This window comes from Cynocephalus volans, chromosome 8 (genome assembly GCF_027409185.1).
Source record: "Cynocephalus volans isolate mCynVol1 chromosome 8, mCynVol1.pri, whole genome shotgun sequence".
NCBI classification, from domain to species: domain Eukaryota; kingdom Metazoa; phylum Chordata; class Mammalia; order Dermoptera; family Cynocephalidae; genus Cynocephalus; species Cynocephalus volans.
In genome coordinates this window covers 53059964-53086359 of record NC_084467.1, presented here as the reverse complement: position 1 = coordinate 53086359, position 26396 = coordinate 53059964, and the positions used below count along the sequence as shown (strand labels likewise).

At 48.2% G+C, this 26396-nt stretch overlaps 1 protein-coding gene across 2 annotated transcripts in view; it reads left to right on the top strand.

The window, feature by feature from the left end:
• The window catches only part of KANK4 (KN motif and ankyrin repeat domains 4), a 32045-nt gene extending 5969 nt beyond the window's left edge, over positions 1 to 26076 (top strand). The window contains exons 2-9 of one of the 2 annotated variants that reach the window (XM_063107049.1): positions 194 to 2119; positions 3501 to 3612; positions 6583 to 6801; positions 8189 to 8276; positions 10680 to 10899; positions 16094 to 16236; positions 20394 to 20594; positions 25972 to 26076. In XM_063107049.1, the coding sequence (XP_062963119.1) occupies positions 194 to 2119; positions 3501 to 3612; positions 6583 to 6801; positions 8189 to 8276; positions 10680 to 10899; positions 16094 to 16236; positions 20394 to 20594; positions 25972 to 26076 (3014 nt within the window). The remainder of the gene's footprint in view (positions 1 to 193; positions 2120 to 3500; positions 3613 to 6582; positions 6802 to 8188; positions 8277 to 10679; positions 10900 to 16093; positions 16237 to 20393; positions 20595 to 25971) is intronic. The other variant, XM_063107052.1, reaches the window with a different exon arrangement.
• The last annotated feature ends 320 nt before the right edge of the window (positions 26077 to 26396 follow it).

The following is a 26396-nucleotide window of genomic DNA, read 5'->3' as shown; positions in this document are numbered from 1 at the left end:
TGATTTAATAAGATGATTTCCCAGTACAGCCAAAAAGACAGTGAGCATCTCAGCATAAAGAGGCTAGAACATTTAGGCGAAGTCCCACATGATAGTGTTAGGTCAAAATCACAGATATTAGGCCTTATCGCCCTATAGTTCTTATTTACTTTGTGCTTTTAAAAATTTTTTTCCCACATCTTATGTCTCCCAGCCAAAGACCAGCCTTCTCAGGGGGATGACGAGAAAGACCCTCCAAAGAGCCACCCTTACTCCGTGGAGACCCCATATGGCTTTCACTTGGACCTGGACTTCCTCAAGTATGTGGATGACATCGAGAAGGGAAACACCATCAAAAGGATTCCTATCCACAGAAGGGCCAAGCAGGCCAAGTTTAGCACTCTGCCCCGAAACTTCAGCCTCCCCGACAGCGGGGCTCACCCTCATGGCGCTCTGCCCCACCCAAACTGGTCCCCAGTGCTGCCGAAGAAGGCGTCGCTAGGGACACAGGGCCGGATCCCATCACCGCCGCTTGGGGCTGCCCTGCAGGCCTCCGCTGGCGCCACTGGGGTGAGCTACCATCGGAAGGCCCTGCTGATGGAGGCCGCCAGGCAGCTGGAGGCCGCGGCCCCGGAGGCCGAGCCCGGTGCCGGGAGCGGGCGGCCACAGCTTCTGAGAGCGTCCAGCATGCCCGCCACGCTGCCGCCCCGCAGGGCCGCGGAGGAGCCGGGCCTGTGCCCGGGTATCCCCGCGCCCCCGGCGCACTCCCTGCAGGGGGACGGCGGCGTCTGTGATGGCGCCTTCGGGCCCGCGGAGGGATGGTCAGGGTTTCACAGCTCCAGCCCCCGAGCGCCCACCCCCCCGAACGTTACAGCGTCCGGAGACCCGGCGCCCCCGGGGATTTCAGAGCTGGTCTGGGAGGCGGCTAAGCCTCCGGAGGTTGACCAGAAGGCTCCGAATCACCTCGCTCTCCCAGGTCCTGCTGCCTCATTCCAGGACACACTTGTAGTTCTAGAAGATGCAGAAGATGGACAGGAAACCAGAGAAGCAGAGGTGGGGTTCACCCCCGGCTCCCCAACGCCGAGCCCCCCACCCCTGCCATCCCCCATCCCTGGGAACGAGCTCCCCCTGGAAGAAATCGAGCTCAACATCACCGAGATCCCGCCACCGCCCCCTGTGGAGCTGGACGTGCGCAGCGTGGGCGTCAGAGTCACCGAGGAAAGCCTGGGCCTGGCCAGGCTCCACCCCGGCCGCGTCTCCAGCCTGCAGCAGCAGGTCTCAGCCCTCGAGGGAGAGTTGTCCGGCAGAACCGAGGAACTGGCCCAGGTCAGAGCTGAGCTCCAGCAGCAGGAGGAGGAAGTCAAGGCCAGGGAGCAGAGGATTCGAGAGCTGGAGTGCACTGTAGCCCAGCTAGAAGAAAAGCTGAGCCGAGACACCGCCAGAGATGCTCAGGGCCAGACGGACGCCATGGTGAACACTGACCCTCTCCATGGACTCTTGACCAGGGAATCGCGTGACAAGAGCATCGGGGTCAACCTTCTGGGCCTCGCAGAATCTGGAAGCTGGAGAGCCAGAGAAGAGAATGGTCTCCTAGGGGGACAAGACAGACACAAACAGGGGGATCAGAGCCCAGCAGAACGCATGCTACCACTGCAGCTGTCACTGCCGCTGGGACCAGAGAAGGTCCCCACCTCCTCTTTACCTATCTGCCTCTCCGCAGAACTCAGGATTGAAGAAGCAGGGTCTGAACAGGAGGGAGGCCCTCAGGTAGGAGCTGAGGGCCTGGCCAGGAGAGCAGGAGCCTCTTCAGGGAGCAGTGACAGAAGGGCTCCCCCAGCAGGAAGGGACGAGGCCAGTTCAGAGCGCCTGGGGAAGGAGCGCCCAGGAAGGCCAGCAAGCTCACCAGCAGATGCCACAATTGGGCAATATGTGAAGAAGATCCAGGAGCTGCTGCAGGAGCAGTGGAGCTGTCTGGAGCACGGGTACCCCGAGCTGGCCAGTGCCATCAAACAGCCTGCCTCCAAGCTCAGCAGCATCCAGAGCCAGCTGCTGAGCTCCCTCAACCTGCTGCTGTCTGCCTACTCCGCCCAGGCTCCACCTCAGAAGGAGCCCCCGGCCCCCTCCTGCTCCCCACCGACGGGTAAATACTGGTGCCCTAGACAGGGAACCATTTCTCCTTTACATGACCAGTCAGAGAGAAAAGGGTTTTAAATTGCATGAGTATGTTTTTAAAAAGAATTTAGCGCCTTCCAAAACCCAGTGGAATAAAAACTGACATGTGTAATAGTGGAGGCTTGAGACCCTTGCTCTAAGGGTGAGTGTGACTGCAGGACCACCACATACCACTGTAGAGATAGTACAGGGCATAATGATGCCAGCTAGGAAGGGCAAGTAGGAATTGAAATCCAGCCCACACTCCATTTGCTAAGCCAAGAGCACGCAGCACCGCATCCACCCCGAGGAGGCCTATTTTCGTTTGCATTGCACAAAGACAATGTCTCTGGCCAAGGCCAAGAAGGGCCCTGCTGTGTGTGCTCCAAAACTCAGCCTCCCTTCATTGTTTCCTGGACTCTTGCATTCCTGTGATCCTCTCTGCTTCTTGCCCATTGAGGTTTTTTCTAGTCTGTTTTAGAGGAACATTATATTGAGCTCTGGAATCGTTTACTGAATATTTGTGTGTGTGTGTGTGTGTGTGTGTGTGTGTGTGTGTGTGTGTGTGTGTGTGTGTGTGTGGTTGAGTGATGCCCACAGGTGCAAATCAGCCCTTTGGCTGAGCAGCACTTCCTCTTGTATCAGATCATACACTCTTCACTGCTGAGTAAAGTGGAAACACATTTTACAAACTATAGAAATGATCCCTGAAAGTATAGTCTTAGTGGAAACACATTTTAGTTGCTCAAGGAAAGCATATGAGTCTGCTTCCTGCCATGGGTCACAAGTTGGCTGCTTTTTTAGTATTTCAGTGCCAGTTCTAGTCTTGCCCATTGAGAAATGTCTCTTGTACCACTGAGCATAGCACGAGAAGACTCATGCCCTTGCTCTTGTGTCCGCCATGAGCACAGTGTCATCACACATCACCACATCACAAGTGTCACCTTGCATGTGAGCCAGGAACAGAGGTGCCCTCGAACAGAGGTGGGTGCCGGACGTGAGTCAGAGATGTGAGCCCTACTCCGGTGCTGCCATTCACTGAGCAAGGCTGAGCTGCGAGACAGGGACAGCAGTGGCACCTACACCACGTGGTTCTCCCAAGAGAGTGCTCCAGTAACTCTACTCAGCCATCCACATATGGGGGGGGGGGGCATTATTTACAATTGTTTGCAACATTCTACTGACATTGACCAGAAAGCCAGGCCCTCCCCCCAAAGTCCCCAAATTTGATTTATCTTATCTGGTTCACTGTCCTTTCCTACCTCTTCACACACCTGCAGCTTGTATCTCTTCAGAGCAAAAGTCCTGGTTTTGTTGCATTCCTTGGCATCCCTAAGGTCATTCTAACCTATAATGTTGTGTCTGCCTAGAGATCTCCCCGTCGACCAGCCTTAAATCCATAATGAAAAAGAAAGACTATGGCTTCCGTGCAGGAGGTAATGGGACCAAAAAGAACCTTCAGTTTGTTGGGGTTAACGGTGGGTAAGCATCGCTTGTGAAGCTCAGACCGCCTTCCTCGCTACCTGTCCCCTTTGTCCTTAGTACTCTCTTTTCCTAGGGGGAAGCATCTGGTTTACATTCTTCTTCAAGGGACTTAATCTCAATGGCCCTTTAATACTCCATCTCCGGTTTGCATATGTTTGGCTCTTTGCCAGCTATGATGGTCTGTTGGAACCTCTGCTTTGAATATGTCTCAGCTTTGGTCTCCCCCTGGGCCAAAACTCCAGGAGGCTTCTGGGAGTTTGGGGGGTACATGGGCCCTTTGAGGAAGGCATTTAACCTGAAGCACAACACTGAAACTAGTACGAACCCTGTTATTTTGTTGAACTTCAAATGTCATCCATTTTATTTTTCCTTTCTTTAACTTACTGCAAATCAAACCCAAGTGTTTTGGGCTGAAGAAAAACAGTCTATTGACTTAGAACATGAACCCAGCCTTATATATTCTAGAGAATTAAACATTGGATTTGGAATATGTTCTAAATCAGTCATTCAACAAACATTTATTAAATGCTGACAATGTGCTAGGTGGTAGGGATAAAAAGTCAAATAAATCATGGTCCCTGTCTTTAGCTCACAGATAAGACAAGGAGTAAAGTGGAAATGCTGAGATGCCAAGATAAGTTGTATTAGACAAGGAAGCACAGGATGCGGTGGAAGCCCAGAGGAGGGACCCCAGCCCAGCTTTGCAGTAGGTGGCTCCTAGAGGCTGCCCAGAGGAAGTCGGAATCCTGGCTCATTCGAGTCTCACCAGAAGGGAAGACACTAGGTGCAAATATGGGTGACATCATTATTGCAGGTTCTGTGAGGGAAACATCAGAAATGGTGAAATGGGATATCAGAGGAGAGTTGCCATTCCCACTTCTGCTAACGTCTGGCCCAGTGGCTGGAGAAGAAACCATTTTGTTTTGAGCTTTCAACAAGTTTATATAGAGAAAAGGAGAATCAGCCTAATCTCAAACCCTAATCTCTTTCTTACTACTTCTTTTTTTTTTTTTTTGGTGGTTGGCAGGTACAGGGATAGAACCCTGGACTTTGGTGTTGACAGCACCATGCTCTAACCAACTGAGCTAACCAGCCAGCCCCCTTCCTTTCTTAAATGCCCCTAATGGTCCCCACTCTACCAGAACTCAGAAGGACCGGATCATGGCTCCAACCTGCCCCATCTTCTACTGCTGGTTGGAGCCTTCCCTCCCTCAGACATTCTGAGCTCAGGCCCATGCAGGGCCTCAGCATTTGCTGTTTTCCCTGCTTAAAGTGCTCCTCTCCTAGATATTCCTCAGTATTTCCTTTTGTTTGTTTTGTTTTTTGGTGGCTGGCCAGTATGGGGCTCAGAACCCTTGACCTTGGTGTTATAACACCATGCTCTAACCAACTGAGCTAACCGGCCGGCCTCTGTATTTGTTACTCTACTGCAGTGGTTCTCAACCTTGGCTGCACATTGGGAACACCAGGGGAGCTTTAAAAAATTCTGATGCCTGAGTCCTATCCCTGAAGACTCTGGTTTAATTAGTCTGGGATGTAGTCCACATACTGGGACTTCTGAACACCCCAAGTGGTTCTAAGGTGCAGCCAAGGTTAAGAACTTCTGCTCTAATTAAGGTAGCCCCTTCTCCTATCACTCTGTCTCATGACCTTTTTAAATTTAATTCATTGTTCTTACCACTATCTGAATATAATATTTGTTTACAGGTTTATTTTCTGCATCTCCCTAGAATATAAGCTCCATCAGGGCAGGGACTTTGGTGTAGAATTTAGAACAGTGCCTGGCACATAGTAGGTGCTCAATAAATTTCTGTTGAATGAATGAATGAAATTCCAAGTGAAGGTTTTATGGAGGCAATTCTAAGGTTTTATGGAGGCAATTTTATGGAGGCACATTTATGGAGCACTGATTGGTAAAAGTAATACGTCTCCTACTCTTTTTTAATCACGAAAGCAAAAGGTTGTTCCAAGCACAATACAGGAGGAATTATCTGGAGTTTAAGCAAGACAGAATGTGAGCATACCAGGGAGCAGGCTAGGTTTGCAAACCTAGTGCTCACAGGGGCCTTATGTAGGGGCCATCATTTGGAGAAAGGGCCTTAGGGGATTTAGTGGAGGTCAAGGCCACTGGTCCATATGGCAGTGTCCAGTAGCCTCAGAACCCAAAATCTTTATCTTAACACCAGAATCCCCCATCAAGGGTCTCCTATTGAACATCAGGAGAGGAATTAATAAATGTTTCAGGACTTACCTCCCTGGCCTCTGTATTGCCCACTCAAGAGTCGCTTCTAAACAAACATAGGGATCACTGCCAGATGGGGGACGGACCACGAGTGAAGTGGCCTGTGCCCTCACTTTTGCTGCTCTAAGCAATAGTTCAAACAGGCTGCTGCTGAGAAACGCAGATGTTGTTTTAGGGTGTCTCAACTGTTCTTGTGTCCCACACAGCCCTGCTGGGCATTAGTGCACATGAGTTCATCCCTTGCCCAGTGCAAGCTGGGCTGGAGCAGGAGGGCTGTGGGAGGTCTCAGTATCACCCAGAGACGTGAAGATGTCAGGCAATTCAGGAAACTCAGGGTGGAGGTGGGGCATGTTTGTCTGGATTTGGGCCCCTCTCTGCACCTAACATTAGGATCCCAGAAGCAAATGCTTTTGTGAGAAACGGATTACCTGTCTAGATCATCTCAATGCATCAGCCAGTTGGGGGATGGGCTGTTTGTGTGTTTGCTGCAAAGAGCACAGTTAATTACCTTTTCTTCCCAAATGGCCTCCAGTGTCAGAGCCAGTGCCCTTTACCACATTTTCACTGAGATTCCTGGGAGCCCCCACCCCAGCCTGCCGGTGTAGAGAAAGGAGGTGTGATTAGCAAGCCGGGGAGTGGGATCCAAGGCCTGCTTAGTGCTCACTGGTGTTGACACGGGTACTGGGCAGGAAGGACAGACGAGTGACCTTTGTCTCCTTCCCCAGCTATGAGACCACCTCAAGTGAGGAGACCAGTGGTGAGGACAGCTCCCCAGAAGACTTGTCTGACAGTGAGGCTGAGAAGAAATGTGACGGCCTGGAGCGCAGGCGGGGCAAGGATGCGCACCCTAGCTGCGAGGCTGGGCAGGGTGTCCCTGAGGGCCCCTGCAATGCAGGCCAGGAAAGTGGGCCTGGGGAAGAAGTCCCCCATTCTAAGGCTGAGAGGTGAGTCACATGGGTACAAACGGGGGCACTTGTTTCTGTGAAAAAGGGCAAGGGCATGTATCCACCCTTTCATTCAATCATTTGTTCATTTGTTCATTCATTCATCTGTCCATTCGCCGATGTTTATTGAGTTTCTGTTCTATGCCACGCATTGTGCAAGGGCTGACAAACAGACGTTGTGACTCCTGCCTTTGTGGAATCTATTGTCATAGCCAGAGCTCTATGTTTAAAGCCAACACTTACCTATCACTGAAAATGTGAAGGACTTTACAAGTATTATGTTATGTAACCTTTTAACAGTCCTGCAAGGTCGAAGTGATTAGAATCCCCACTTTACAGACGTGGCAACAGAGCCCTAGAGAAGTGAAGTGATGCCGCTAGCAGAGTCTGACCCACGGCCTTCTCTGCCTCTCCCTTTGGCCATGCTGTCCTGCCCCTGTCTTTTAGAGTGACGGCAGGTCATGCTGCCTGAGGAAGAGAGCACTGCCTTTGGAGTAGGACACACCTAGATTTGAATCCTGCTTCTGCCACAGTGTTACCTTAGGCAAGGTCCTTGAGCTGGGGTTGCCTCAGTTTCCTCATCTGTAAAATGTGGATAAGAGCCACCCAATAGGTATGATCTGAGAGCTATACAAGAAAACAAGGAAAATGCCTAGTACAGTGCCTGCTACACAGCAGGCTCTCAGTGGATGTGGCAGAATAAGACTAGTGAGTACCATTATCATCATTACCATCACCAGCCCCTGCCTGGTTGCCAGAGGAATGGCGAGCAGTGAATGGTGGCCGGTTGTCCAGCAGGTCTGCAGGGCTGCTCCAACACGGCAGCACGATGGGTGAGGGGGCTCCTTAGTGACCAGTGACTTTCAGTCGCAGCTGAGGCTTCTGGGTGCCAAGAGTCTGCCCCCGTACTAACACAGGAAGAATGCTTGTCACCGCCCATGCCCAGCTTAAATGATTCTTGTTTTATTGATTCTATTAGTACTTACAGTGTCCATCGTGGAAGAATAACCTGGGGACAAGGTATGGATTGTGTTCTTTGGATTTTTCTAGTCACCTAGGCAGAAAATGTTTGATCCAAAGTCAGAAAGACAGCCCTCCCCTTCCCAGCGTGTCAGGAATTGCAGGTGGGCTGGCACCCCCGGCCCCCACCCCAAATGCTTTGCTTCTCTGCTCCAGCCCCTGACAAAAGCAGGAAGAAAAGGGCCACGTGCTTGACTCCCTCTTCAGAAGAGCTCAGAAGCGGATTTCCGAGCAATGCTCCTTATCCTGGGGTAGTTGCTCAATTTGAGTGTTTGAGCTGCTGAAAAGTGAAAGAGGAGGGGAGTGAAAGTCTTTTTTAATCAACATGGAGAACGATTATATGAATATATGTATTTGTTTTCTTTAGATATAAACCCTCAGAAGAATTTCTTAATGCATGCCGGGCACTGAGCCAACATCTGCCGGAAATTGGGACCACCCCCGACCAACTCTTGGTACTCTTTTTGTTGTCATGTAAAGATTTCTATTCTGTTTAAGCTGCCAGCTCCAGTGGGTGACTGTGGTTCCCTGCCTGAGGCAGTGGTGTGAGTGTGTGTGCAGGGCCCCTTTTCTCCAGCTGTTCTCTCCTTTCCCCAAATGCTGCTGCCTAAGGTGATGGATTATGCTGAGGAAGTGGAACCGATCGATATGCAGATCGATAAGCACAGGGAAGCGGGCCAGGGGCTCAGCAGCATTAACCCAGCGTCGTTAGGACCCTGAGGGTCTGTCATCAAACTCTGTTGCTCAGGCTCAAAATGCCCCTCGGTTTGAGAGAACTTTGGGCAGCATGGAAAGAGCATAGGGCACGGGAACTGTGGGTTCTACCCCCAGAACCCTCATCTATGAGCTATTGGGCAAGTCAGTTCAATGATCAGGGCCTCGGTTTCCTCATCAATAAAATGTAGATAGTAGGCAGTGTGTCTCCATTACTCTCAAGCCCTGATGTTTAATTCTGTAGTCATTACTGTTTTTCTTGAAATATACCTATGGCTCAAGAGACCAAAAGCAAGAAAATACGTTTGTTTGCTACTTCATACCTTCATGGCCCACAGAGATTTACACACATAATGATGGGTTCCACTTTTAATCAAGAGATAACTGGCACAGATACATTTTCCCAAGTTGTGAGAGCAGCTGTAAGACCCAAAGTGGAACAAAACTGTAAGCATTTTATTTTTTTATTTTTTTTATTTTTTTTTGTCTTTTTCGTGACCGGCACTCAGCCAGTGAGTGCACCGGCCAGTCCTATATAGGATCCGAACCCGCGGTGGGAGCATCACTGCGCTCCCAGCACCGCACTCTCCCGAGTACGCCACGGGCTCGGCCCTGTAAGCATTTAAAAAACCCATTCTGGGGCTGGCCGGTTAGCTCATTTGGTCAGAGTGCGGTGTTGATAACACCAAAGTCAAGGGTTCAGATCCCTGTTTCGGCCAGCCGCCAAAAAAAAAAAAAAAAAAAAAAGCTGTTCTGTTCTCCTTTGCAGAAGAGCCCTAGGAGTAAAAACGGTCAGTTCAGCTGTGTTTATTACTTGCCATCCCATTTTCATTATTTTATTTTAGCTGATTTGGCAAATAGTTTTTCCCAGAATGTTGAAGAACCAATATGCAACATGGATATCGATCAAAACTCCTGTTATTCTTAAATGAATTACAGAGCTAAGTTCTTTCTCAGCTCTTCGTTTAAAGTCCACCACGGTGTTCCTTAATATTAGGATCTTTCTCCAGATTTTCTTGAAGATTCCATGGGTAAAAGAGATATTCTGATGTATAAAAGTGTTTTAGCCACAAAAGATTTCGCTATGTCTACCCTAGAAAAGTGATCAGAGGATATGTATACGAAGCCTGACACCACGCCATTGTTAGGACCGAAGCACAGGACACCCGCCCCCCTCCCCACCTTAGAGACAAGCAGGTTGTATAAGGATTCTGTAGGAACAGCCCCCTTTTTATCTCCATTTTGTAGTAGGGACAAGTAAGGTTCAGAAGATTATATGACTTCCATAGTCACACAGTTGAGCCAGTACTTAAACCTGGTCACATTGATTTAGTGACTCCAAATCCAGTGCTAGTTTCAGAATGAGTATGAAATCATTTATAGTAATCACTTCCCTTTAGGTAAGTAATCTAAACATGTTCCATTTTAAACACTTAGGTCATGTCACACACAGAGTTAATGTCATTGGCCCTGGAACTGTTCTTGTTCATGTTTCCAGAGGAGCTGAATAACACAGAGTGTGGGATCCCACCATGGGTTGCTAAAGCATTTACTCTGAAGGTCCTAGCAAAGCTTAAAAGCCAAAAGTAATTCAAGCACACCTGTCTGGGTTTTATTTCAGGCAGAAACTGGGTATGTTTTTTTTCTTAGTTTTCAGCACGCATTTTTTCCCACTAGTAAAATGTTGCAGCTTTTTAGCTATGCCTGTTAAAAACATGCAAGAGTCCTGCTAGAGTCTGGGGCAAGGCCAGTATAGTCTGGCTGTGTGAGCACGGAAGGGAGAGTCTTTGCAATCATGTGCACACAAGGGATGTGATCGAAACTTACAGTAGATTCAAACTGTCGCCCAGTAAAGTGCTTTGTTCCTGGTTATTGTGTTGTCCTTCCAGTCCTCCTCTCCACCTCACATGGGGGGTGATCACACAGGTACAAGCTCTGTAGCTTGTACCTGCCCCGCTAGCTCTGTGCCCTCCCAGCCCCGCTAGCTCTGCGCCCTCCAGGATAAATCACTTGGAGAGCAAGGAAGGAGAAGGCATAGAGGCAGAGGCATCCAGCACTGACCTTTCCTAGTGTAAGGTAGGAACCCTAGCTGGGGCATCCCCAGCCAGGGAGCCTCCTGGAATCGGAATCTTTTGGGGTTTCAGAAGCAGAGCTTGAACACCATCAGTCAAGAGTGGTTCCGCGTCTCCAGCCGGAAGTCGTCTAGCCCTGCTGTGGTGGCCGCCTACCTCCTCGGGGTCCAGCCTCACTCCCCACATTTCCTGAATCTGCTTGTCAACTTGGCTGATCGCAACGGGAATACAGCCCTTCACTATAGCGTGTCCCACTCCAACTTTTCTATCGTGAAGCTGCTGCTGGAGACAGGTCAGAAATGGTTGCATCTGGACAGTCTGAGTCCCTCTTTGATGGGCAATTCTTGTAACCATACTTCTTTCCAGAAAAGAAATTCTTCACTGTTCTGAGTTCCTCCTGTATCCCAGGAACTGGACTAGACCATCTTGCCTGTATTATATCATTTATTCTTCACAACAGTCCCACGATGTGAGTATTATTATTCTCATGTTGCAGTTGAGGAAACTGAGGCTCAAGAGTTATGAAACTTGCTCAGGTCGCAGTGCTGGTAGATGATAGAGTCAGATGTTGCATTCGGTCGAATTCCAGAGCTATATCATACTGCCTCTAGGGAAGGTCACATTTCCCTAGTTATAAGATACTTTTTTAACAAAGGTTGTGGTTTTATTTGACCAACTTGATCGATTGGATTTACTCAACCTTCATCAGATATTTACTGACTACATATGAGGTCCATACTAGCAACTACCTGGGATGCAAAGGTGAGCCAGGTATGAGCCCTCTGCCTCCCAGGAGCTTACAGCCTAGTATTCAGGGTGGAACATGGTGATGGCTCATATAAAAGAGATACAGAATGTGATTTAGGGACTCAGAAGAGGTGAGATTATGTCCAGGCCAAGGAGCAGCAAAGGTGCACTGGGATGGGTGGGGTTCCAGCAGGCAGAGTAATGTTCCTGGTGGGGAGAACACCATGGAGGTTGAAAAGGGAAAAGATGCCTGGAGACCAGAAAGCTTCTGGTTTGGATGGGATGTCAATTAAGGTTGGGAAGGTAATGGAGCCATGACACTGAGGACCTTGAGTGCTGGGTTGAATTGTTTGGTTTGGTTTGGTTTTGTGGTTGGCTGGTACTGGGGTGCAAACCCTTGACCTTGGTGTTAAAACACTGTGCTCTCAGGCTGAATAGTTTGAACTCTGTTTGGAAGGCACCGGGAAGTCAGTGCAGGTGTTTGTGTAGGGAGCACCATAACCAGGGAGTTCTCTAAGAAGGGTAACCTGGGAGTAGGGGTAGGTTAGTGGAGGGAGCAGGGGAGGGGGTGGCAGGTCAGACAGGAGGCTGTTGCAGGGACTACAGAGAGGTAATGAGGGCTTGCAGCAGGTGAGAATCGTAGGAACAGAAGAGTGCAAAAGCCACTGGGGAGTTAGTGACCAACCAGATGCAAGGAGCTAGGGGGGTTGGCGCCCGCTGTCAAGCTTGGACAGCTGAGAAGGTGATGCTTCAGAAGGAGGAGAAGGAGCAAGTGTGGGGGAAGCAGAGAGGATAATTCAGTTTGGGGCAAATTTTGAGGTTCCAGTGGGTCATCCAGGTAGGAATGTACAGAAGGCTATTGAGAATTCCAGATCCAAAATTAAGAGGCCATAGAGCCTTGGGTGAGGCCAGCTAGAGCAGAGGCAGTGGAATCGTCTAGGGGAGGAACGTAGATGGAGAAGGGAAGGGGCTGGAGAGAGAAGCCCCTCTTGGTTATCCTCCACGTGGAACAAGAGAGAGAGCTCCTCCAGTGGAGGAGACCCAGGCAGAGTCGTGGGAGGACTACAGGAGACGGCAGGGTAGTGGCTGACAGGAGATGACAGCCAACGAAGAAGAAAATGGACATCAGGAAGTTTGAATTCAGGGTCCCACAGCTGTCTCCCCACTTGAGCCTTGTCTGTCTGGCTTAAATCACTCTGTGGCTTCCCACCACTCTGAGAACAAAAGGCGGCTTCCTCAGCCTGCCCATCAGGATCCCGCCTGTCCTGGCTCCTGCCCGCCTTTGCCACCACCTCCCTCTCCTCCGTCCCTGCACTCCAGCCACGCTGGCCTCAAGCTGACCAAGCTCATTCCCTCCTGGGACTTTTGTATTTTCTTTCTATCTGGTCTCTTTCTCCTGAAACTCTTCTTACGACTGGCTCCTTCTCATTAGTCAAGTCACAGCCCAGATGTCATTTCCTCAGAAGTCTTCCTGGTGACTCTGTCTAAAGTGGCTGTTCCCCATCCATCTTTTTAGGGGAACACCATGCTTCTGTCTTTAGATGATCTTTGCTTGTCGTTTGTACTCAGTAGAATGTTAACTCTGTCAAAGGGGCTCTGGTCTGTCTCGTTTCTGTCTGTATCTCCAGCACCTAGACCAGTTCCTGGCTCATAGTAGATGTTGAGTGAAAATGTCTCTTCAATGAATGAGTGGTAGATGGCTCCTAGGAGCTAGGTTAAATTCCAGTGACCTTCCAATTCTCCAGAATTCTGTTAAGCAGCCTTGAGTCTCTTCGCCTGAACAGGATAGGTGACATACACAACGACAGCCTAAAGTCCTTTCTGATTCTTGCATCATTAGAAGAAGATTAAATTACAGTTCTAACATTGAGCTAATATTATTGATTTTAGTTCTTCATGGATTCATGGATACCATCAAAATTGTAGATCAACTGAGACAGGCACATAACTAAATGGAGCATGTCTCTGTGGGCTAGGTACACACACATATGTACTATCATATACACTCCTTGCAGGGATGGTAAAGCACATATTAAATGCATTTTCCAAGTAAGAAAATTGAAGCTTAGCGATGTCAGGTAATGTGGTCAAGGTCACAGAGCCAGTAAGTAGCTAAGCCAGAATTCAAATCAAGATCTATCACCCTCCCAAGCTGGGATTTTTCTACTGCTCCAATCTACGTTTCAGGGGTACTGTGCAACTTTGGGAACATATATTACGTGCACAAAAAATCCAAAGACCAGTAACTTATAGCCGTTGTCATTAAGTAGTTCAGAGGCTTGTAGCATTTTAGTTCTAGGTGGGCCCAGGCCAGGACAGAGAGTGGACAATCTAAGATTTGGGTGTTAAAATATCTGTCGATGTTGTCTAAGAATCCAGTTGATACTCATCAAACTTGAAGTGGTTTAGAAGCTTTCTCCTTTAACTTACTGAAATAACTAAATAGCAGCACGCATGAAGGAGGAAGGGGGTTGGGGAGAACATGCTAAAAGTGCCATTCCCTTCTCTCATCTGTAGAAGGGTGTTGATGATGACAGATTTACACTCCCAAACCTGGGCTCCCTTTGGAGACAGTTGTGAAGCATCCAGAAAGCACATTACAAACTGTAAAGGGCTATAAAGAAGTGATTATTATTATTGAGAATAGAGCCAGCCCCTCTTCTGGGCCCCTGGGGAAGAATCAGACCTCATACTGAACTACGAGTCACATTTCTGAAGAGATGAAAAAGAACTGGTAACTTGAGGCTCATTTACACATCTTAAAAAGCAAACATGAAATAGGAGATAAAAAAATTTCAAGTTATTACTTTAAAAGGCAGTGCAAATACTCACTTCTTTATTAGGACAGAGTTATGAGGTGATGTGTGGAGACATTACTCAGCTTTAATTCCCTACCTGATCATGACAGTGGTCAAAGTGCTTTCAGGGAGAAAATTGCTGATAAATGAGCCAGACTGATTTTTCTGTATCTACTGGCATTCTGGAAGAACTAGGACACGTTTCCAAAAAATTATTTGAAAAATTGTGGGGTAAAGAGAATATCAAACAAATGTTTTTTTTCCACTTGTACAGAACTTGTAAGTAGCTCTGACATTTTTTTCATAAACCAGATTTGTTACAATGAATACCTAAGTCTACAAGAAGACCATTCTGGATGGTAACAATTATAACACTGAGTATTTACTGTGTGGTAGGCACTGTTCTATGTGCTTTAAATATATTAACTCAATAAATTTCATAATAACCCTAGGAGGTAGGTTCTGTTATTATCACCATTTTACAGAGGAGGAAGTGCAAAGAAAGGCTAAGTGGTGTAGTTTTATTATTGCCCAAAAGAGCCACATAAGGTTTTCACGTGAGCGACAGTATAAAGACAATGTGGTTTTCCACGCAATCCTGCCCTTGAGAGGGGGGATCGTTTATATAACAGTCTGTGTCTGACAGTCTCTTACCCCTCATGTGGTGGAGAGGGATATGAATGCATATCCCCAGGGCTACAGAGCAGAAATTTATCTTGAATTCTCATTTATATTTTATCTTTAAAATATGCCAGTTTTTCATTCTGTTGTGAAAAGCATATTCTTGTTTTAATATAAAACTTATGGAGTTTTTCCTCCCTCCATTTTTCAAGTGAGATGGTTGTTCCCAGAAGGTTTCCCATGTTTATCCTGTGGTGTTCTTCATGCCTGTCGTGCTCTTTTACCTGCTGGTAATGCTGCACCGACTGGGCCAATTGTCGAGCTAGGGCTGGGTCTGGAGCTCACAGACCCCTCAAACCCATTCACAGATTGGGTCGCAAACCCTTCACACTCCAGGCTGGGTCACCAGACCCCTCACACACAGGTCTATGAGCTAGGTAACCAGCAAACAGGTCCTTGGAAGCCGTAGGTTGGAGACCATGGCTGTGCGTGGCAGGTGCCTGAGACACTAGCCAGCCAAGCTGCAGTGCTGTGCATGCACACTAACTCTACCCACACACACACAATTTGCTTACAAAGAATGTGCTGCACCATCCCCAACCGGATGGGCAGGTGATGGGGCCTGATTAAATTATTCCATTTTCCCAACAATGCCCTTAGTCCATTGCACAGCAGATCACTACACCCCTGGAAAGGACCTATAAACAGCCGTCTACTTAAGAGTCACACAGACATGAGATAGTGAGAGGGAAACCTAAAATGCACAGCTGTGGGTAGTGTGTGATTAGGTGAGTGATGGGCTGTAGAGCCATCAGACCTGAGTCCCAGGCCCACTTCACCGGCACGTGGAGAGATTATGTACCTTCTGTGACCCTCAGTGTCCTTATTTGTAACATGGGAATAATGTCTTGTGCTCCAGTTTAGGAAGTGAAGTCACAGTCATTGGTGCCCTTGGCCATCTCTGCCTCTGTTGTAGACCTCCCTTGCTGGGTATCCTCAGAAAACTTGAAAAGTAGCCAGTTTTTTTGGTTTTTGTTTTGTTTTGTTTTTGGTTTTTTTTCTGGCAGCTGGCCGGTATGCGGATCCAAACCCTTGACCTTGGTGTTATAACCCCATGCTCTAACGAACTGAGTTAACCGGCCAGCCAGTAGCCAGTTTTAAAGGCTGCTAAAAATGTAAACCACTGGCTGCACACCATGGAAAGGACTGCTCTATTCTGTGGCTGTTTAACCAGCAAGCGGTGTCCTGTTGAACTGGCTAAGGTGGAGTCTGGCTCCTGCCCCATGGGAGCTATTCCAGCGCCCATTGCCCCTCTTGCAGGCGTCTGCAACGTGGACCATCAGAACAAAGCTGGCTATACTGCTGTGATGATTACTCCCTTGGCTTCCGCGGAGACCGATGAAGACATGGCTGTTGTGTGGAAACTCTTAAGAGCAGGAAATGTGAACATCCAAGCTACTCAGGTAGGTGATGTGAACATGATCTCTTTCATGAATGCCAGTGGGGTGAGAGATCTATACAGACCCATGTAGAGTTTTTGACCTGGGAAGGCCGGGGCCTCCAAATGGCATCCATCCAAAACCTGAATATTTGGTTTTCCTTAAAGGCTCCTGAGACCCAGACTGGCTGGGACAGAGGTCACTGAGCTTCTAATCTAGGTCCCTATCTGAAACTGGGCAAGTACCATCTGGACTCTACTTCTTGAACCACATATTCCACCGTTAGCATCTAGAGAAGGATGGCTGCTCTAGGAAAGCCTCTGGAGGTGACCCACCTTCTTCATGACCCCACTCATGATGCACTTTGGAGGTGAAGTCCTTTAAAGTTCTCACCTCTGTCTTCTCTTCCCTCCCCAAAGCCTTTTTACAAGGTGATATTTTCCCAGCCTGATGAAGAGAAAAGAGCTTTTGCTGACCTGTCCCAAGGGTTATGAGGACCCCACTTCCCAGGCCTCAGTTTAGCTCAGAGAGTTCATACAGAGGTCTGCTGGTAATTGATCAATCTACCTGGCATGCCTCTGCAGTCCTTGAAATAACCAGATCTCAAAACACTCCTGTCTTCCTTACCTCCCCATCAACCAGTGTGAGTGACATTGTCCTGGGCACACAAATCATGCCCCTGTCCCCAAGAGCAGTGCCATGGGCCAGGCTGGGAAAATCAGTTGCTGCCAGCAGCCAGTGGGACCCTACACTAAGGTGGTAGCCAGGAAGTCAGCACACGTGGGCTACACTAATTCACTGCATCACCCTATGCCTTAGGTCACAAGGGACTTTAAAGGGCACCTAGGTCTACCCCCTATTCTTTTGCAAAATTTTGCCATATGGTCTCCAGCTTCCTTATAATGGGCTCCAACTCCGTGACCTCCAGTGTTAGGAAATTCATGCTGTACCAAAGTAGCCCATTTGTAACAGCTCCGATAACTTTTTAAACTGAGCATAATCTGGATACTTGAGCCTTTCATAGAATGATTAAGTAGAAGTTGTTTGGGGTTCAGGCCAAGAAAGATCTTACAGACAGCAGAGTATACCAGGCAACTCAGAGGGTTGGGATGTCTCCATTCAGCTTCTGGGCTCCTGTACCTAAGAACACAGGGTGGGAGTGTGGTCCTTACCCATTCGGGCTTTGAGTTAGACCAGGCTCCACATGGAACAATGAGGACTCCTCAAAAGGTCCCTTGCCCATCTTTGACCATACAGGAATGAGTAGAATGCATTTAACTCTCCTTTCCTCCAAGAATGGTCATAGATGGGAGCGTATCTGTCAAGAACTGTGAAGAGTCTGAGATTTTACCCTGCCTTAAAGCCAACAAGTTAGCCTGCTACAGTTTCATGTATGCTGGTAGAGACAAAGGACAGTGTGTTGCACACAGCAGTTGCAGTAGCCACAGCAGCAGCATTGCACAGTTCCCAGTTCCTACAGGGCAGTGGGGAGGGCCAGATACCTAAGCATGGAGTGGGCTGGGTTACAGGAGAGGAACCCTGAGCCTAGGGAACCAGATCTTTTATAGTAGACAGTAAGCAAGCCTGCCTTTTTCTCAGAAAGAGATGCTATCTTGGCTGGCTGGTTAGCTCATTTGGTTAGAGCATGGTGTTAGTAACATCAGGGTCAAGAGTTCAGATCCCTGAACTGGCCAGCCACTGCCCCCTCCCCCCCCACCAAAAGAAAAGAGAAAAGAAAAAGAGAGAGACACTATTTCTATCTTCCGAGGCAGTTCACTGTACAAATGTCCTTAAAAAGATAGTCTAGAACAAAAAGGCTGATTCTTGCGTGCTTTACTCACAAGACATGCAAAAGTGCGAGACACCCATGGGAATTGACTCCCAACAATATGTCTACCTCCACTGTCCCCCCTCCCCAGACTGATCACAGACAGCAGCCTAACCTGATGGACAGTCACTTTGCACACTTCATCTAATAGTAATCCTACTGATGGCAAGAAGCAGATATTAGTAGATAAGTTTCTGGTTTTCAAAGTATTTTCACCCACCCACCTACAACTCCTATTCCATAGGACTCAACTCAGCTGTTTCCATTTTAAATACTATGTTTCCCATAAACGTGTTACTTTTTCTTCTAAATTGGCCCTTTTGCAAGAAAGGATGCTCACCAACGATCAAAATCAAGCCCTTCTTTTTACAGAAGAGAAACTGATGCCCTAGGAGGGAAGGGGCTTATCCCCGATCACCAGAAAAGAGGTGGGAATTCACAGCTGCAGCTTCTCCTTTCAGCTCCCCCGGGGGCCTTTAGGTGTGAGGACAGGTGGAGGTATCAGCTGTAACAAGAACGAAGTGGGGGTCTCCTAGGGATAAGCAACTTATTTCTCTTTGTATCTCCAGGTTAGGGTAGTGCCTGGTATGTTGTAGCACTCTGTAAGTGATCACTGAATTAAATTGTATTGAGCTGGACCAGGAGGAATGTGAGGAAGGAAGGAGCCTTGAGTCAGGCAGAGGAGACTTAAGGACAATCTGCACATGTCCTCTGGCTCTAATAACAGTTGGAGAGAGGGTTCTGGTTGGAAACCTCATGGTCTAGCTATTCCAGTAAACAGCTATTACCTTGGAGCTGAGGAAAAGCAAACAGGCTTCTCTGGAAATGAGGAAACAGGACATCTAATAACATGTACCATATACTGAGCACCTACAACGTGTCGAGCACTTGTCATACCCTGTCGCTAACCCTCATGATGGTGATAACAGCTGACTCCCAGCACTTGCTCAGCCCTTGGGTCTCATCACAACCCTTTGAGGCAGGTACTGCTGTTAATCATTCCCATTTTACCAAATCATGAGAAGCCACAGCTTGATTTGCGCCCAGTCACACAGGTAATAAGTGGCAGAGGTAGGATTTTTCTGATTCCAAACCCCATTTCTTTTCTCAAGGTCCCAGTATGTGGGCAGGGAAGCAAAATCCACCAGTGACCACGGATTGGAGTTTTAATTAGTCAACACATCAGCAAACAGATCCTTAGCACTTTTTAGGTGTAAGACGCTGCATTCAGCGCTACAGGGGATCTGAAGGGAGAGAGAACATAATCCTTGCCTTATTCTCGCAACCCTGCAAAGCCTGGTGCCTCATCATTGGGACAAGCCTGACCTTGTGGGAATCCAGGAGAAGCATGAGGGGAAAATATAATAAAGTCATATGAGACGACTATAGGAGAACAGGAATGTATGAGGGGTCCTCAAAAAGTTCATGGAAAGATTCATACTATCTTTTAATTTTATTTTTCCATGTACTTTTTGAAGTCCCTTTGTATATGGTATATATAAGAAAATCTATGGGAAAGGAGAAATGATGGCCAATTTGTAATCATAAAAATTACTATCATACATTACTATATCTACATTGTTTACCTCATTCGGTCCCCACAAAAGCCCTGTGAGGTACACAGGGCAGATCATTATTATATTGAAAAACCAAGATTCAGGGAAGACAAGTGACATAGCCAGGGTAAATGGTAGTACACAGCAGAACTAGAGCTTAGACTTGCTTTCTGACTCTGATCCATTGCTACCTCAGCCAGTGATTACAGGATGTCAGATTATTGTCAGTGGCTACAGACTATAAATGATCACAGGGACATGCAAACAGAGATCTTGTTGAGACAAGAGGGTTCTAGGTATCTTTAAACGAAAATGCCAGAGGTACTGAGCAGGCCAAGACTTTCTGGAGAAAGTCAGGCTGGGGCGGGCAGTAAGAAGTCCTGGTGCTGAAGCATTCAACCTTCATCTGTTCCATCAATCAACATTTATCAGCACGTGCTTGGTGTTAGGCATGGGAGAGACAGACAGAAAAGACTAGTCTCCGCCATCAACAATTTCACAGTCCATGAGAAAGAGAGAGATTGACAAGTTGCAATGCCAAGTGCTAAGTGCTATGTTATGAATCCCATGCCTGGGGAGTTAGCAAAGGCTTTAGAGAGGATGTAGCATTTGACCAGTGCCTTGGAAGAGCAGAAGTTTGCCAGGCAGAGAAGGATGCATCCCATACCAAGGGTGGAAGGAGATTCAGGGCAATGGTCATTTTGTTGAGAAGCCTTCGCTGAGCACACCCGGGCTGGAGAGGGGGCCCTTTCCATTGGCGGCAGCAACCTCATCACATCCTGTGGCTCTGTGTGCAGGGAGGCCAGACTGCACTGATGCTGGGAGTCAGCCACGACCGGGAGGACATGGTCCAAGCGCTACTGAGCTGCCAGGCAGATGTCAACCTGCAGGACCACGATGGGTCGTCGGCCCTCATGCTGGCCTGTCACCATGGCAATGCTGACCTGGTACGGCTGCTCCTGGCACACCCAGCCTGCGACAGCAGCCTGATTGACAAGGTGAGATGGATAGGCAATTAACAAGTAGGTGTTTAACTTCCAGTCCTGAAAAGTGCCTTGCCAGTCAGCAGAATTCAAGGAACTATATGACAGTCACAATGAAATCAACCTCATAAGGCTGCTGTGGGATTTAAATGAGAGGATACATGGTAAATGCTTGGAGCCTTACAGCTGGGAAACCCACAAACCCAGCCTTTCACAACATCATCCTGGGGGAATGTACCCAGGCCTGGCTTAGCCCCAAGCCTCATCTGGTCATGACAGCAATAGCGGCATATGGGCTTTGAGACCACAGCTTGGACTGGAAAGCTCTACCATCCAGTGGGGGCCATGGAAAGCCAGATCAAGGAACCAACTGTACAAAGTCATCTTTGTAGTCATTAAACCAGAAATATGTCTCTGACATTGATCCGCTTTATGGAGTGGCCCATTTGATTAAGCCAGCCTCCTTGAAATTGCATTTCCAGACTCAGGCCTCTTTAATAACTTCCTTGTAAGGTGATGAAAATGATGATGATGATAATGATGACTAACATGTATCAAGGGCTAATCTGGCTTACTGCCAGAAAACCTACTGAGCATTTACCCTGGACCATCTCATGCAAATCCCACAACAACCTTGTGAGGTTGACTCTTGCTGCCACCACTTTGCTCAAGGAAATGGAGACACCAAATGGTTAGGTGACATACTCAAGATCACACAGCTAGTGGAACCCAGTGCCATCAAATTCCTGAGTCCATACTCAACTGTCCCATCATTGTCCTTGTCACACTGAAGTGTCCATGTCTCTGGCTCTCAGCTGAATCCCCACACCCATGTATCAGTGAATGAATCAGCAATTGAGTGAATGAACCCCTAAACTTTGGAGGTAGATCAGCAGTAAGATTTCCTGCTCCTGATCATTACAGTAGGTGATATTTCTGAAGTACTCATGGGAACTAAGCCTTTTCATGTACTACCTCTAATCTTCTGAATAACCCAGTGAGGGTAGGTACTGTGATCCCCATATCTTACTGATAAGGAAATGGAGGCCCAGAGACATTATGTAGCTGTCCTTAGGTTACAAGCTGCTGGTTCTCAGAGCAGGAATTCAAGCCTAGGTCTGACTTCAACATCCTTAATGTTGGCACTATAATTTAATTCTTTAAATAGACATCTTTATACTTCCTCAACATCCACCATTCAAAGAGAACAAAAGCCTGGAGAAGGGAAGAAAGTCTGCTTGCTGCTCAGGGACAGCACCTCTTACTGGGCCATGCCTAAACTACCTGAGATTGATTCATCAGTGATTAGACCTGCTGAGCCCCTCAAGTCACACCTAGACAGCAGACATCTGGTCCAGTGTCTCTAGGTCCCACAACCCCAGCTTTACCCCAAAGCCATTTCTGACATCATTAGAGAGCACAGACATTCTTATGGGAACAGGGGTGGGCTGTGGAAATCAGAGCCTCCTTTTCCAAACATTATGCAGTCAGACAAAGGATCTGTGTTTATGAGCTCCCTGCTGGGTTGCCCTGGGGGAGGAGGCAGCCCTTGACTTGGAACAGGCCTGTACATCAAAGGTCCATGGCCCTCTTAGGAGTGACCACTGCTGTTGCCTGTAAGAGGCCTGAGAGGGGAGGCCTCTGGGACAGGCGGGGCATGGGCTTGGGAAGTCTCTGGTTAGCTGGGATAATCAGGCAGTGAATCTGAGAGCTCCCCTGGGCACTCTGGAGGCCTGTCACAAGAAAAAGAGAGCTAAGAGGCTGCTTTCCGGGGGTAAAGGAAGAGCCATGGGGGGAGGGATCTGTTGCATTTTGGACAACCCAATTAGGATCGTTAGAAGCGTGGATTTAAAATTAAATGCTCATGAGTTTGAATCTGGATTCAGTGACTGTGTGCCTTCAGGCAGGTCACCTAGCCACTCTGAGCCTCTGTATGCTCATCTGTAAAGTGGGGATAGCAATGGACTGTACCTAAATACTGTAATGTTTAGAAAGACCACGTCTGACATCTGGGAGGTACACAGTTGATGGTAACCATTGTCATTATCATGACAAGAGCTAAAACAAAACAACCACCACATCAATGAGTAGGGACCTCGGAATTCACAGGCAGTATCTGGAGAGAGTAGGGAGAATTAGGGGAGCCAATCAGACTATACTTGGTTTAAAGTCAACATACTTGGTTTAGTCCAGTGGTTCTCAGTCAGAGGATGGTTTTGCCCTCCAGAGGAGATTTGATAATGTCTGGAGACATTTTTATTTGTCACAAGTGGGGAAGGAAGTGTTCCTGGCACCTACTGAGTGAGGTCAGAGATGATACTAAACATCTTACAATGCGCAGAACAGCAAAGAATTAAGAATTATCTGGACCAAAATGTCAACAGTGCTGCCATTGAGAAACCTCGGTTTAGGTGAATTCTGGAAGAGCCAGGCCTGAGCACCAGGCTGGCTGTAGTTCAGAGCAGGGCTCCAAGCCTAGAAGGGAGGGAGTAGAGTGCTACACAGGACATGGGCAGAAATCTATCATAGCGGAAGGCAGAGTGTGTTTGGGAAATCCCAGCCAGCACAGGTGCCCAGGGAGTGTGGGCAGCAGACCCACAGGCAAGGCGAGTCTGGGCCCCACCATGCCCAAGCTCGTGCTGCCTGCCTGGCTCAGGGTTGGCTCAGGGTTCACACCCAAATTTCCCAAGGGTGACTTGGGTGAGCACAGTGTCTACATTCACAGGGTGAGAAATTTCAGTGGGAGGAGGGGACTATTGAGGGAGGGACCCTAGCCAGTATGAAGGCTTGTGTACCTGGTGCTTTGCATTTAAGGTGAAAGTCCAGCCCTGTCATAATCCCCATGCCATTTCAATACTCATCTTTCCTCTGGAGGCTTAGATGTTAACAAGCAGGGAATATTTGGGAATTCCCTTGGAAGACTGAGAGAGAATTCTTGTCCTGAAATTGGTTTTTGCCATCAGTATTTGAAGTTTGATATAAATACAGAATTCCCAGAAGAGTCGACAAGGCACGTTCCCTAGGTGTAGAAGGCGATTCCAGGAAATCAGCTACCCAGCCCCTTCAGGGCCACTGGTGTGACAGTGCAGGGAGTTAGTGGTAAGGGCTGAGCACTGGGCCCCAGAGGCACATTCTTTGAAGGGCTTGTTTTGGTGGCTTCTTCAAAGTACCCATCAAATTGAAAACTCCTTGAAGGTAGAGGTTATGTCTTGCTCGTCTTTGCCTGGAACATAGTGAGTTAGTGACGAGGTCTTGTCATATTAAAAGACACCCCCCAACACATGCATGCACATGCACAGAGGTGCCGGCTGCCTGAGCCCCTCCATCTCCTCAGATCGTAGAGTCTGGGTCTCCATAGCCAGGCCTGCAGTGCTGCTGAGCATGGACTCGCCACACCTGGCCCCCACTGGAGCCCCCTGCCATGGCTTATCCCCAGGGTCCTGGCAGAGGCCTCTGAGGGACACTCGCCCTCCCCAGGTGGTCTTTCTGGCCGCACTTCCTGAGCTGAATGGGGCCACCACTCTCCGTTCTGCAATTGAGGAGCCCTGTTAAAGGGTGCATGTCCATGGGTGGCTCCTTCCCGTAGTGACAGTAATCACTCCCTCTTCATGTTTGCACAGGGCCTGAGCATTGACAGGGCACAGTGGATGGAGTGCAGCGTGCAGGAGCACAGGGTCTTCTTAGGGAACTTTTACAGGACTCCCCTGCTTAAAATCTTTGATTTGTTCCAGTATTTTCCAATCTAAGAAAACACTCATGAGGACTCAGGTTGCCCAGGCTCTTCACCAGCTTGAAGAGAATGTCCTGATGCCATCGGGCAGCATGCACTCTTTTAAAAATGCTTGCTGAGTGCCAGCCAAATGCAGCTGTGAACAGGGAGATTGTCTGCCTTGTGGAGACCGAGATTTATCAAATAACCCCACACATACCAATGTGTCAAGGATGGCAAAAGAAAAATCCAGGGAGTCATGAAGCCTTTCCAGGGAAAGAACTTCATATGTGTTTTGAAGGCCCTGTGTCGCCCTTCAGGGCCCCACTGAAAGGCCCCTTCCTTCCTCTGCTAGCCCCTCAACATCCCTGCCCCCGCCCATCCCCCTGCACGCAGTGCCCTCCTCTCCCAGGAGCTGTCTCTGTTCCTCTCTACCGACTCCCTTAGCTCTTTGCCGAGCGTGTGTGTGGGCCCTGGTGGCAGCTGGATTCCATCCTGTTGCACAGGGAAAAGCCTGAAGACTTTTAAGCTGGGTCTTAACATTTCCCACCGGCTTGTGTGAAAGAATCGTCCACACTTCAAAAAGTGATTTTGTATGTATACAGTAGAGAACGTCTAGTGGGGTCTTGGGTGTCCCCTAGCCATCAAACCCATTTCTGTAGCGAAATGTAAAAACATTCACACTAAGTAGGCTAAATAAAGATCACAGATAGACTCAGCTTAGGTTTTACATCCAAATAAGTTACCAGAAAAGTGTGGTTTTCAGAGCTGTTTAGACTTCAGAATCCTGGATATGGATTGAGCCCACTTATAAGAAATGGTGGCTGCCCTCATGGAGCTCAGCATCCACCAAGTCACCTTGGCCTTTCCCTTCAGTGCTCTGTAGAGAATGAAACATGTCGCCTTACTGGAGCCCCTCTGAGTGCTCCTCCTCTGGACAGTGAGACAGTCAGCTTCCTGCACTGCCGGGGCAGTGTGAAAAATGCCAGGACATCATGCATCAGGGTGAAAATGTGCATGTCCTTCGATGCTGTGAGCCCACTTCTAAGAGTCAGTCCTTGGGAACCGATTAAAAACAGGAAAATGCTTTTTGCACTAAGTTTATAATGGTGGAGACTTGGAAACAACGTTAAGTCTCCAATAGAAGGGAAATGGTTAATAAATTATGGAATGTTACATAGCCAAAACCAAAAATCATACCTTATGATGACCGTATAAGAACAGGGGAAAGTCTTATAGCATACTACGGTAAGTTAAAGTAGAAGCAGATCCAAAATTGATATACACTATTATTCTTCTACTTAAAAACCCACAAATTTGCGTAGTTGAAAAGATTGGAGGGAAACACACCAAAATGCGACCTTTCGTTTAGGTCCATGTAGTAGAATAGAAAGAGTTATTCTCTTCTGTTTTCTAGTTTTTTAAAAAAGTGTTAAAAACCAAACGACCCTTCTTTATTTGCATTGGCACAGATTTACCAGGAGTGAGTGCTGTTTCTGTGGAAGGGGCCCCGTTTCTCATGAACCTCATGCCATTTGAATCTCTTCCTCTCCGAGGGTCTCTGGATGCTTGGGCTAGACTCCTGCACTCCAGGCATATGCCCTACTCCCAGCTCGCTCTTCCCCTCTGGGGCGGGAGGCAGACAGGATAACATTTGTTTCTCTTTTTCTTTTCCCTCTGTAGGCTGGCCGCACAGCTTTGTCCATCGTTCTGCAGTCACCCACCCATGTGGAAATTGCAGGGCTTCTGCGGGCCCACGCGGAGCAGGGCAGGTCCCTGGGGATGTAGAGGCTGCGGAAGAACTGGCAGCTGGGAACAAAAGACGCCTTCTCTGGACTCCTCCTTCACCCTTAGAGAGGGCAGGGATCATGGCCAGAGGGCCGCCCTCCAGAGAAGAAACTATGTCAAATATGCACATACATTCCTGTTGTGTAATTCTGCTCAGTAGAATGCTTTGTAGTTTTTGCCTTAGGCCAAGCCCCCAAACTATGCGGACTTCAGAGCAGGGTACAGGGTGCAAGGTGTGGGGTGCATTGGTGTCGTCCAAAAATCCCAAACATCTTCAGCCTTGAATTCCTTGTGACCCTCCCCTTTGTTGTACTGTGTGG